At 52.4% G+C, this 12,532-nt stretch overlaps 1 protein-coding gene across 2 annotated transcripts in view; it reads left to right on the top strand.

Moving 5' to 3' along the window:
* NUP210 (nucleoporin 210) overlaps positions 1-12,532 on the top strand; it is a 132,679-nt gene that overhangs the window by 96,615 nt on the left and 23,532 nt on the right. For both annotated transcript variants that reach the window (XM_079777076.1, XM_079777077.1), the window contains exons 21-28: positions 4,371-4,499; positions 5,572-5,699; positions 5,792-5,927; positions 7,198-7,260; positions 7,484-7,663; positions 10,146-10,226; positions 10,699-10,830; positions 12,272-12,430. In XM_079777076.1, coding sequence (XP_079633202.1) covers positions 4,371-4,499; positions 5,572-5,699; positions 5,792-5,927; positions 7,198-7,260; positions 7,484-7,663; positions 10,146-10,226; positions 10,699-10,830; positions 12,272-12,430 — 1,008 coding nt within the window. The remainder of the gene's footprint in view (positions 1-4,370; positions 4,500-5,571; positions 5,700-5,791; positions 5,928-7,197; positions 7,261-7,483; positions 7,664-10,145; positions 10,227-10,698; positions 10,831-12,271; positions 12,431-12,532) is intronic.

Here is a 12,532-nt window from a genome sequence, read left to right on the forward strand (position 1 = left end):
AGTAGTTTTACTTTCATCCATTTCTTTCATTTGTGACATGTTTCTTTGTCTCCACATTTTGGCTGCTTTCCTGTGTTTGTTTCTATGTACTGGGTAGCTGCCAAGTCTCCTTGAGTTGATAGAGTGGCCTTGTGTGGTAGGTGTCCTATAGGACCCAGTGGCTCAGCCTCCCCCATCACCTGAGATGATCACTCTTGGTGCATGCCTTGGTGGGCTGTATGCACTTTTGTTGTAGTTGAGCCTTGATTGCTGTTGGTATCACTGGGAGGAATTGATCTCCAGGCCAATTGGCTGTGAGGACCAGCTATGTCTACAATGGAAGAGCTGCTGTGCAGGAGACACCCTTATGGGGCAGGACTTGCTTCAGTGGGGCTTTGGTGCTCACTGAGTCTGCCCCTTGAGTGTGTCGCTTATGGATGTGAAGAGTTGTAATCTGGTGTGGTCTCACACTGACCACTGGTACACTGGCTCTTGGGTCTCTAGGGAGGTGCAAAGTCAGCCACTACCTGGGGCCACCCAGCAGGAGCTACAGAGAGATCTGTAGATTCCTCCTCTTTGAGTTTGGAAGTGCCCAGACCAGGCCCAGCTGTGAAGAAAGGCAGGCTGGTGCTGGTGCCATTTTTGGGCCTTTTATTGATAGGTTTGCAGCTCCCTGACCCAGCTGCAGCTTGTTTAACAGTTTTTGCCTGAGAAAGGACAGACCATTCATATGCAAAAGCCACTGCCCATAGCTTGGGTGGGGTTTCAGGGAATCACCATGGCGGAGCAAACAGAAATGGATGCCAATCAGCCCTGCACTGAGGAGGTCCCAGCACGGGAACAATGACTGTTGCAAGCACCTCCATCTGGAAGAAAGCTGCCGCAGTGTTCCTGCCCCGATGCCAGACAGTTCAGTTTCTCCCTGTATGTATCTGGGTCTCCCAGAGCCTCGCCCAGCACTGGAGCTCAGAGGAAGTGGGAGCTTGTAAATTTAGTTCATGGTGCCGGTCTTTTAAGAGGAGCAGCTGGGTCTTCAGCAACCTGTGTGTCACTGAGCCCCAATCCACACGGGTTTTTACAGCCTGTAGTTCTCATGGCCCGTAGGAACTTCTTTCCCCCGCTCTGGGACCCTGGGCTGGGGGTCCGGTGTGGGACTGGGACCCCTTGCTCCTCCAGGCGGCCTCTGCAGATGCGATCTCTTTCCCGATTAAAAAAGCGGCACATGTCGGTGCTGGTCCATCCCGTTCTGCGCCTCTGCACCTCCTACCAGTCTCAGTGTGCTTTCTTCTTTCTCTAGTTGTGGAACTTCCACTCAGCCAGCTTTCCCGTGGTTCGAGTGATAGTTGTTTTGTATTTTAGTTATAATTTTCATGTGGTTGTGGGAGGCAGCAAGTACAGGTGTTTACCTATGTCGCCATCTTGGTTCCCCACTTAATGCAATCCCTTTAACATTTCTAGCATTGCTGATTTGGTGGTAATGTACTCCTTTAGCCATTTTTTGTCAGGAAAGCTTTTTATTTCACCTTCAATTTTGAATGATACAGTAGTCTTGGATTTAGGCCCTTGCTTTTCTTTACTTTGAGTACTTCATACTTCATGCCACTCCCTTCTGGCCTGAAGTGTTTCTCTTGAGAAGTCAATTGATAATCTAATGCAGTGATGGGCAGCCTTTTGAGCTTGGTGTGTCAAACTTCGCCAAAAAACTGAGCATAACTCGGGTAGTGTGTCACTTTGAGGGAAAAACATTATTTCGCAAATGTTTCATCCTCAGGAGCAGCAAATGTTTCATCCTCGGCATGCGGCCGCCTCAGCGGCCACGTGTCATCAGAAATGGCTACGTGTGTCAGTGCTGACACGCGTGTCATAGGTTCGCCATCACTGATCTAATGGGTACTCCTTTGTATGTAATTTTTTCTCTCTCTCTTGCTGCCTGTAAGACTCTTTCTTGGTCTTTAACGTTTGCCATTTTAATTATGATGTGTCTAAGTGTGTGTCTCTTGGGGTTCATGGTGTCCCAGAGCTCCCTTACGCTATCTTCCTGCTTTCTAAATCTTTTTTCTATTTGTTGCTCTTGTTGGGTATTTATTTCTACCTTGTATTCCAGATCACTGATTCAATCCTCTGCTTCATCCACTTTTAATCCCTTCCAGTGTGTTCTTGATGTCAGATATATCATTCTTCATTCCTGTCTTGTTCAGCATGAAAACGGAATCATGAAAACGGAACTCTATTTCCCTTTTCATGCTGTTGAAAAATGCACTAAGTTTTCCTTAAGCATATTTTTAAAAATACATTTTCTTGATTTTTTTACAGAGAGGAAGGGAGAAGGATAGAGAGTTCGAAACATCGATGAGAGAGAAACATCCATTGATCATCTGCCTCTTGTACTCCAGTGGTCAGGGACTTCTTAGCCCAGAGGCTGGATCTGTCTTGAGTCTCACACTATATTGACCCTGTTTTGAGCTGCACTTCCTTCCCCATGGAGCTGGTCCTGCAGGTGTCAGCTGCAGCGTTTGGGGTCCCACTGGATTTTGCCTCACTGAGTAGTATGGGGTGGTGTCTGTGGTGGGGACCCAAACTGCTGTTTTTGACTAATTAGATCAGGTGTCAGCTCTGGAAGTGGCAGAGTGTGGTGGGTGGAGCCCGGCATTGGGAGCTTAGGCGCCTGGATTCCCTCACAGCGCTGCCCTTCAGGGCTGTGCTCTCATCCTGTGTGAGCCTCCGTTCCCCGTGTACATTGAAGGTGTTGGACTAGAAACAGCCCTTCCCAAATAGGTGAGGGTACATGTGTTTGCAGACCCGCCCCCCAGAATTCCCAAGTCTTCAAGCTGAATGTAAAACTAAGCAAGCAGGCTGAGCACCCAGTTTCTTTATGTAACTGAGTGGCTCAGCTAACTATGCCACGGAACTTGATCTAATGAAGACAAGTTTGTTGGGTGATAGTCTGTACTAGATGTTAGGCTCAGTCCTGAGCATACAGTAGGGGATAAGACAGCCTGGAACAGGCTGACACAAACAAGGGTCTACACCAAGACTGAATGACAGAAGGTATAACTGCACTGGAAATGAGCAGAGGTGACAGGAACTTGGCCAGTCCGGGGTCAGTGAGGACTTTCCTGAAAGGATACTTAAACAGGGACTTGAAACATGAGTGTGGCCAGCAGGGGAAGATGTGGGAAAAGAATCCCAAATCTTTATTTAGGAAAGACAGTGCAGACCTGAGGCCAGCAGGCAGGTGCTGGCCAGTTCTGAGGCACAGAGAGAACAGTGTGGCTACAGTGTGGTTGTGCTGGGGGACTGGTTTTCAGTGAAATTAGAGCCATGGGCAGGGGCCAGATTGTGTCAGGTTCTTACAGGATGTGTTAAGGATTTGGACTCACGCTCTGGGCAGACCTTGAAGGGTTTTAACCTAGATGTGAAATAATCATATTTGGTTGTCTCCTTAGGGTCTGAAACCTTATTTTTTCCCCCCACAGGTTCTTGATATTGAAATTCTAGCTTCACAAACACTAACTCTGTCAGTGTACATGGTACCCCCGATGAATGTAACACAACAGAGTGAAGGCCACAGAGCCAGGGCAGACAGATGGCAGGCAGCCCACTGGGCTCACCCACTGGCTCCAGAACTTACCTGCACCTTTCCAGCCTCCCAGACCACCCAGTTGAGATATGCACCTAAGAAATATGACAAGTTGCTGCAAATCCATCTGCAGCATGAGAGAGTGATGAGGATGTAGTTTGGGGAGAGGTTCTTTTGAGGTGGGATCCATGGAAGTGGGTAGAGATAGAAGGTTTAAGAAGGGGGCATCTTTGGCAGGCAGTGAAAGACTGGAAAACGGTAACTCGATGTGTTCATTCAGTCAGTACATTTTATGAGGTCTCTGAATCAAACGGAGCTGTGGTAGAAATGAATAGAGATAAATGAGAGTCAAAGGGCTCACACTTACATGGAGGCCTCCAGGGTTTGCTCCCAGGTTCTGACTCTGAGTTCAGGCTGAGACGTCTGAGTGAGAAGCTGTCTTGTGCCCTTCCAGTCCCTTTGCTTTTCTCTAGCTGAAGGTGCAGGTTTCCTGGACAGGGAATATGGAATCCTAGGTTTTAATCCTCATTCTGCCTTCAAGTTGCAACTTCCATTTTCTTCTTTATAAAATGCACAAAGGAAATAAATGCTCTCTGGGATAATATCCCAGCACTAATATTTTACATTTCAAGCCCATCCCCTGGCTGGCAGTGGGAGCGCATGATAAGGAGTGGGAAGGGCAACATTTGAGTTGGGATTGTCTCTGCTAATTCCTTCCCACCCTGTCCCAGCGGTCTCTGTGAGATGGTGTTCCATGGGGATAGCCTGCTGCTGTGAAAAGCTGTATCTGAGCCCACCTCTGACCCTACAGGTATACCCTTTGTTCCCGGGCATGTCAACCATCATGATCCACGACTTGTGCCTCACCTTCCCAGCCCCAGCGAAGGCTGATGTTTATGTCTCAGACATTCAGGAGCTGTACGTCCGAGTGGTGGACAAGGTCAGTGTCAGCTTCTGATGTGCCCCTTCTCTACTGACTCACAGAAACCAGGAAGGTGCTGTGGCCTGGGAGATATTTTTCTCATGGTCTTCGCTTTTTCTACTGGTTTCTGTGTCCCTCCTGGGTTGCTGTGAGCTTGTACTGCTCTCTCTCATCTCTGCTGTTCTGTGTACATAGTGCAGAATAAGCTCTGAGGTTGTACTTCTTCGGCCCAGTTGACAGCAATAAAGCGTGGCTGCAAATCCCCTTGGACTTGTCTCCACATCAGCCTTGATCAGGGCTTCCTGTCTTCCAGCTGGCGCAGCTCATGGCCAGCTGGGTGCACACCTGTGGAACATGAAATTTCCTCCCCACTGTGTACCTTTTGGATTCTCAGGAATTTCATTGGCAATTGAATAAAGCTCACTAATGCCAAGTCTTTTGCAACTTAAATACATAATAGCTCTAGGCTTTTCTTTAATGTAAATAGGAAATGTTTATCCTCCAAATACCTAAAGTAACTGTAGCTAGATTTACAGACAGTTACTGTTGTCTCCTATTTTTCTGAGTGGAGAGAATGGTTAATTACAAGGGAAGTGTTTGAGCAGCTTAGACAACTTAAAAAGCCAATGTTCTCTTCCACAGCCTCAAATATTCCTCCTATGGTCTCATTGTCACTGGTGATGCTGACCAGATTTCTCTTAGCATTTCTGACTCCCATTTCCTAAAGTTCTTACTGTGTGTATTATATGCTGCCAGGTGTGAGATATTCAGTCATTGTGCACTTATTGAACTCCTACTGTACAAGGGCTGCCATTCTAAGCTGTGCCTTACCTAACTTGATGGTTAGTTCTTTAAGAGTGGGGAGTGTGATTTATGCACCTAAGTATCTCCAAGGCTCCTTGTATACAGCAGTTATTCCATTGACTTCCATTTGTTGATTGGCCAATAGTCTGAAGGTCAATCCAGGTGACCTGTCCCTAATTTCCAGGGCTGTGGGTTTGAGGTTGGTGACGTTTCTCTGACGGTTGTAGGTTGCTGTAGGTGTGGAGTTGGTCATTCCAAGCCCCCTGAGTCTGTCCCTGTGGTACAGGTGGAGATTGGGAAGACAGTCAAGGCCTATGTCCGTGTGCTGGACTTGCACAAGAAGCCTTTCCTGGCCAAATACTTTGCTTTCATGGACCTGAAGCTCCAGGCAGCCTCTCAGATCGTCACGTTGGTGTGAGTTCTCCAGGGGTCGGGACAAAGCATCTCAGGGACGGTACTGACAGGTCTGTCTGGGGGAGAAGTCCCAGCCCTTCCCTCTGTTCCAGCTCCCTTGACGAGGCCCTTGACAACTACACTGCCACGTTCCACGTCCATGGGGTAGCCATTGGCCAGACCAGTCTCACGGCAGTTGTGACCGATAAAGCTGGACAGAGAATCAGCTCAGCCCCACAACAGATTGAGGTAAAGTTATTCCTCTTCATGCACGTGGGGTCAGCCCAGCCCCTAGTGGGCACACGGGTGGAGAGGGGAGGCCGCCTTTTTGTGAGAGGCCATTTTAGCATCTGTGCCCTAGTGTGCCTTGATTACCAGCCTCGGGGAGCTGGGGGCAGCTCCAGAGGAAGGGCTGAGCTACTTTAATCTCCCTCTAGGACATGGGGCATTGATGTGGCTCAGAGAAAGGAAGCATCTTACCACCCAGCAGGGTAATGGCAGGGCACTCTGAGCTGCTGTGGTGCCAGGCAGAAGCTGCGGACAGCTGTGTGGATGCTCCTCTTGGCAGTCAGTCTGAATGTTAGACGGGACCCTTAGAAGGGGCAAGCTTTCGGGATGGGAGCACCTGGAGCAAGCAACTACTGGATAGGGGAGCTCTGAGGTCCCCCCAGCATCATCTCAGCAAGTGACTTGGGCTGTCATGTGGTGTTAGCTTTTGACCGGACCCCCACAGTCACCGGGGACCTAGGCAGCCATGACCAAGAAGTCCTGTCCAACTTACTCTGCAGCAGCAGCACTAGACTTTGGCTCCTGCTGGCATCTTCCAAGGGTCTCGGCTACACATGGGCTTGTGCGCTGTGTGTTAATCAGTCTGTGTCTGTGCCTCCACGTGGGAGTGCACCTTTCTCCTGTGGAATGGAGTTCATTTCTGCCTGTGAATAGCTCGGCCCTGAGATAATCCTCACTCACAAAGCAGCCTCTCAGCCGACTGGCTTTTTTGCTCACCTCTTGCCAGGTGGGGGTTGGGGAACAAGAGGGAGATGTGGGGCTTTGCCTTGCTGCAGAGATGGGGCATCCTCCTCACTACCCCTTGGGCCCACTTTCTGAGAAATTTTGAGGGCATTGAATTAGAGGTAATTTGTCAGTAGGAATTTCGAGAAATTTGGGGAAGGCAAATTTCCAAAGATGAATTGGGGAAATCTGAAAGGCAGTGAATTTGAAACTGATATGCACCGAATCTCCCAGATCACAGGACCCACCTGATCCTACAAGTCTGGGCTGGAAAGTGCATCTCTAATGGTTCCCAGGAGACCTTCACAAGCAGGTCTTGGGCCCGTGGGTGGGATGAGAGCCTGTGGGAGCTACTCAGGCTCCCCCAGAGTTGGCACAGGACTCCAAGGCTCTCACGGGTCCACGCACCATGTTCCCTTCTCCCTGAAAATGGTAAGAGTGAATTATGCCCAACAGCATGAGCTTGGAATGCAACGGTCCCCTCTTTCGCTTTTGTCTCCACACCCAGGTCTTTCCCCCATTTAGGCTGATACCCAGGAAGATGACGCTGATTATTGGGGCCATGATGCAGGTACGGGCCAAAGGCCACATCCTTGTACCACCCACATCCACGGCCAGGTACCAGCAGGCAGTAGCCGCACACCCTGCCCTGGCTCCAGGTGTGCCCACCTGCCTTGGGCACTGACAGGCTGAGATGGAATGCTCTGGGATGTTAGCACTCTCATCCTCTGAAGACAAGGCGTGGCTGCTAGGAGCACAGGGGTTGACGGCACTGCTGTTTCTCCCCTCTCCAGATCACCTCTGAGGGAGGCCCCCAGCCTCAGTCCAACATCCTCTTCTCCATCAGCAACGAGAGCCTGGCAGTGGTGAACTGCGCTGGGCTGGTGCGGGGACTCACCGTTGGCAACGGCACCGTGTCCGGGGTCGTCCAGGCCGTGGATGCTGAGACCGGAAAGCTCGTCATCGTGTCTCAGGTGACAGGCCTGGGCTCCATCAGAGATGGGTGCTTTCTGAGTCCGCCCTCTCGTGATGGGGCATACCGCCCCCTAGCAGCTGCAGGGTGGTCATCTGTGAAGGGGAGGCAGCCCTGTTTACTGGGTTTGGGCTCTGCTCCCGGGGACCATCCCTCTCTGAGGATCTTGCTTCTGCCTCTGAGGCTGCAATCCCTGTCTGTCACCTGAGTCAGCCCTGCCAACTCGGGGCACCTGGATTCTTCTCCAGACCGAGTTCCTAACTTCTTTTTAAGTACAGAGTCCCCAGCCCCTGCCCTGGGGATGGTGCCAGCTGTGGAGACAGACTCTTCCCAGAGCACTGTACACCCCTACTTTGCCCTCAGCACCCTGGCAGTTGTGCCCTCTCCCTGTTTCTAGGGCTAGGGAACCTGCTAGAGGCCCCAGGTGCTACGCAGCCGTTCCAGGGCTGACCTGGGCCTGCAGACAGCAGAGGTCTCGGTCCCTTCGCTCCTGCAGTTCAGGCAGGGCTGGGATGTTCCGAGGGAAGAGAAGGGGTGCTGTGGGCTCCGTCACACGTTGTGGATTACAGTGTGAGCTTTCACAGGTGTGCACTGGCTTGGCTTAAAAGCATAAATAATTGGACACCAACAGTATTTTGGGCCTGGATTTGTATTTCCAGGAGAAACAAAACTGGAATCATCTACTAATATCTTTGGCTCCACTAGAGGTTGTCTTTCAAGCCTCTTTGCTGAGTGGGGGACATTTCCTGGTTGCCTTTCTGGGTCAGCCTGATGCTGGAAAGCCTAGCTAGGGAAGGTCTGCTCCATGTCGGTGGGACTGACTCCAAACACATGAAAGTCGGTGTCCCCAAATGTGATGATTTCCCTTCTTTCCAGGGGGGTGGGTACCTCTTTGGGCCCCTGGAAAGGAGACGGGAGATCATTTCCACCTCCTGAGAAGGGCTCAGCTCGCTTGGACTCTCCCTAATACCTTGGCCTGCAGTGACCTACAGAGCGTCTCAGGGGAGGCTGCCTCATGCTTATGTCTGTGGTGGAGATCGGGGCTTGAGGAGAGCATTTTGTTTTGTGTAATGTTTCAAAGCCCAGTCATCCTGTTCCTTGTCCGGAACTGGGACCCTGGAAGAAAGGAGCTGGGGCGCGTGCTGCCCGGGAGGGAGGCTGCTGCGCCCTCCCCCCCCCCCAGGCTGACTCTGAGCTGACGTTGAGTTCATTGATTTACTCCTTTCTCCAGCAGTTTCAGTGTCTTCCATGTACCCGTTAAACTGTGCAGTCCTTTTGAATTGTGGAGGTGGACACTGGTTCTGCCTGTCAATTTGCTAAATATCAGAAAGTGTTGGGAATGTAAGTCTCCCTTGTGCACATTGTGGTTCAGATAGGTGTCTTGGAGAATAGATTAAGGAACAAGGAGGCTCTGCCCTTGTTTTCTCTCTGGAGGGAGTATTGTAGCCATAGAAACTGGCTTACTTTTCCCCTCTTGGGGCCCCAGGTGGCAGAAATGGCAGCTGACTGGAAATTTGGCCAAAGGGACACATCGCCATGCATTTCCCTCCTGGCTGTCTCTGCTCATTATGGTCTAACCTTGCTGGGCCACCCCTCTTTTTGTGTCTCCCATCTGGCCGGTTGGGGGCGAGGGGCTGCTGGGAGAAGACCCTAACGCCCCTTGACAGAGGGAGAGGCTAAACAAGCCCAGGCAGGTGCGAGCTCAGCCCGAGGTCCGTGTGTGTCCCCGAGGGGATTGTGATTCTGCTCCGAAGCTTCCAGTTCTCTCTATCCGAGAACCAGCACCCAAGGTCAAGGGGTGGATGAGGACTGGCAGGAGGAGACCGAGTAATGAGAAAGATAAAGGGAAGGAAGGGAATAAGGGCTTATTGAGGACCTACTGTGTGCCAGGCATTAGCCCAGATCACAAGATACAGGAGATGGGCTCAGTGCGGGGCTTAAGGGTCTTATTAGCAATACTCACCATGAGCCAGCAGTACTGTGAAGAAGCCAATCAAGTTCAGAATGAAGGAGGGTGTAAAATCTGCTCTTATCAGACTCTGCCTGGCTCCTTCATTTGTCCATCTAGTGTGCTCAGTCAGAGAGAGCAACAGGCTGGATTTGGGGTTGGGAGTTGGGAGGGTCTGGAGACATGTACTGTGAGGGCTTCCCAGCGTAGAGAACAGTCCCCAGTCACTGCCCCCAAGTCTCTGCAGTGCTGACCTGGAGCACCTGGATCCGACAGATCTGTAGGCTCAGAGCGCCAGGCTAGGACCCGGCTCTCCCCCAGGGAGTGGAAGAGGCAGTGACCAGGTCCGTGTGAGGTGAGCCACCCACAAAGCTAAGCCACCTCTGGAAGAGAAGCATTGAGCTAGACATCCTGTGGATGCCTTCTGAGCGGGCCTCGGTGGAAGCCTCCTACCTTAGAGGGGTCCCTTCCCAAACCACTGTTGCTAGCACCGTCCCACCCTCCGCCCACCTGAGCTCCAAAACTCCTTCTCCAGGATCTCGTGGAGGTGGAGGTGCAGCTCCTGCAGGCAGTGAGGATCCGAGCCCCCATCACTCGCATGAGGACAGGGACCCAGGTAAGGTGGCCCCTCTCCAGCCCCTCCTCTCTGTGCCGTCTGAGCAGCCTCTGGGAGGTTTGGGGCTCTGAGTTCTGGTTCAGGATGAGCTGAGGGGAGCCACTGCTAGGAGCAGGGGCCCTACAAGACGAAGAGAGGAGAGCACAGGCAGGGACTCCGGACAGGGTGTGCTGGCTGCTGGGGCTGCCGGTCCTGAGAGGTCTAGGGGTCATTTCAGACATGGAGTCTCTCAGCCAAGGCGAAATACAGCCCACAGCTCAGAAAGGATGGGGGAGGGGGTGCTTTTCTATCACACCTTCCTAACCGGTGCAACCCCCGTCTCTGGTGAGGGCAGAGTCGACACAGTTCCTGTTGCACAAAGGAGACACAAACGTCCTGGGCAATGGAGAGGCAGATGGGCAGTGCCCAGGGATTCCAGGGGTGCTCCTGGCAGTGGGACTCTGCTGGTCACAGGCCTGGTATTTCCCCACAGATGCCTGTCTACATCACTGGAATCACCAACAGCCAGAACCCTTTCTCCTTTGGTAATGCTGTGCCAGGCCTGACCTTCCACTGGTCGGTCACCAAGAGGGACATCCTGGACATCCGGGGGCGGCACCACGAGGTGAGCACCGGCCCAGAGCCTCCGCTCCATCCCAGGCCAGAGTTTGGGCGGGAGGGTTCTTCCCAGCTCTGCACACAAGCTCTGCACCTCCATACGCGGCCAGTCCTAGCCCTTTCCTGCTCTGTCTTGAGGCTCATCGAGACACCTCCCAAACACTGCCACTCTCTCTCCATGTGTGTCCTCGACTCAGCCCTTTGTCTGGGAACATGGTCTCCAGCGATCCTTCTCATGGTGCTCAAGGACTGTGCGCAGCCCTTTTCATTTGAGGCATATTGCTAACCACTATAGAGGAGTTCATGGCTAACCTACTAACAGAAGGCAACAAAAATTACAGCCTGTGGGGGAGCCAGAAAAGTCCTAGAATGCCACAGGGTTGCTAAGCTGTGACTTCTACCCATTTTCTGAGATGATGCTAGAAGCCCTGGGGTTTCTCCTGGTCTACCCCAAAGGCTCTCCATGGGGGACCTCTGCCCTCCTCAGATCTCAGAGCTGGCAGGTGTTGGAAATAACTTACTTAAACCTCTCTGTGTTAACTGGAGCTCGTACCTGGGAAGGGACTCACCTAGGGTTGCCCAGTGAGCCCGTGGGGAGAAGGAACTGGGTGCCAGGCCTGGTGGCTCCAGGCTGCCACCCCAGTTAGGCCGTGGGTGTACAGGACCCGAGTGGGAAGTGGTTCTGGGATAGTCCTTCTTGCCTTATCCGTGAATAGTGAGGGGGAGGGTCTGTGACGGGGAGGAGCCAGGCCCAGGGATGGGGTTTCCTAGAGGCTGCCAAAAGCTCGTCTAGTGTAGGGCCACGCCTTCCCCCGGCCACCCAGCAGGGCCAGGGTCCTGTCCACATTGCCAGCACTTCCCCAGGCAGTTTCCATGGTTCCTGGGCAGTGACTTCTTCACAGCCATCATAACAGAGGGCTCTGCAGGGAAACACTGCCAAGCCTAGAGACCCTCTAGGTCAGGGGTCCTCAAACTTTTTAAACAGGGGGCCAGTTCACTGTCCCTCAGACCGTTGGAGGGCCGGACTATAGTTTAAAAAAAACTATGAACAAATTCCTATGCACACTGCACATATTTTGAAGTAAAAAAACAAAACGGCAAAAACACCCGCATGTGGCCCGCGGGCCGTAGTTTGAGGACGCCTGCTCTAGGTGATTCATAACCACCTCCACACACTAAAGGCTCTGAGAAGTCCTGCGTGGAAATGCTGACTGTGGTGGGTTGACCCAGCGTCTCTGCATTCACCTGTGAATGAACAGGGTGACTCAGTATGGGGCGCTCCGCTCGTCCTGGGTGACTGCATTCTGCACGCTTGGGGTCAGCAGGTCTCACCAGGGCAGGAAGGCAGCAGCCTTTGAGAACAGTCCGGGGCTTCTGTCTGGCTTCGCCCTATGGGGGTGCTGGGGCCCTGGGGCTCTCCCTGAAAACATATTTGGTGTCTGTCCCAGGCGTCACTCCAGCTCCCGTCGCAATACAACTTTGCCATGACTGTGCACGGCCGGGTAAGAGGCCGGACCGGGCTGAGGGTGGTGGTCAAGGCTCTGGACCCCACGGCTGGGCAGCTGCATGGTCGCGCCAAAGAACTCTCTGATGAGATCCAAATCCAGGTAAAGGCCAGGTGGGCAGGAAGCACCTGTGAGGGGGGTGGGAGAGCCAGCCCAGTGCCTTGTCCTCAGGGGCCGTGAAGGTACAGGTCTGCCCTTCCACTG

This window comes from Cnephaeus nilssonii, assembly GCF_951640355.1.
Source record: "Cnephaeus nilssonii genome assembly, chromosome: 7".
Lineage (NCBI taxonomy): Eukaryota > Metazoa > Chordata > Mammalia > Chiroptera > Vespertilionidae > Cnephaeus > Cnephaeus nilssonii.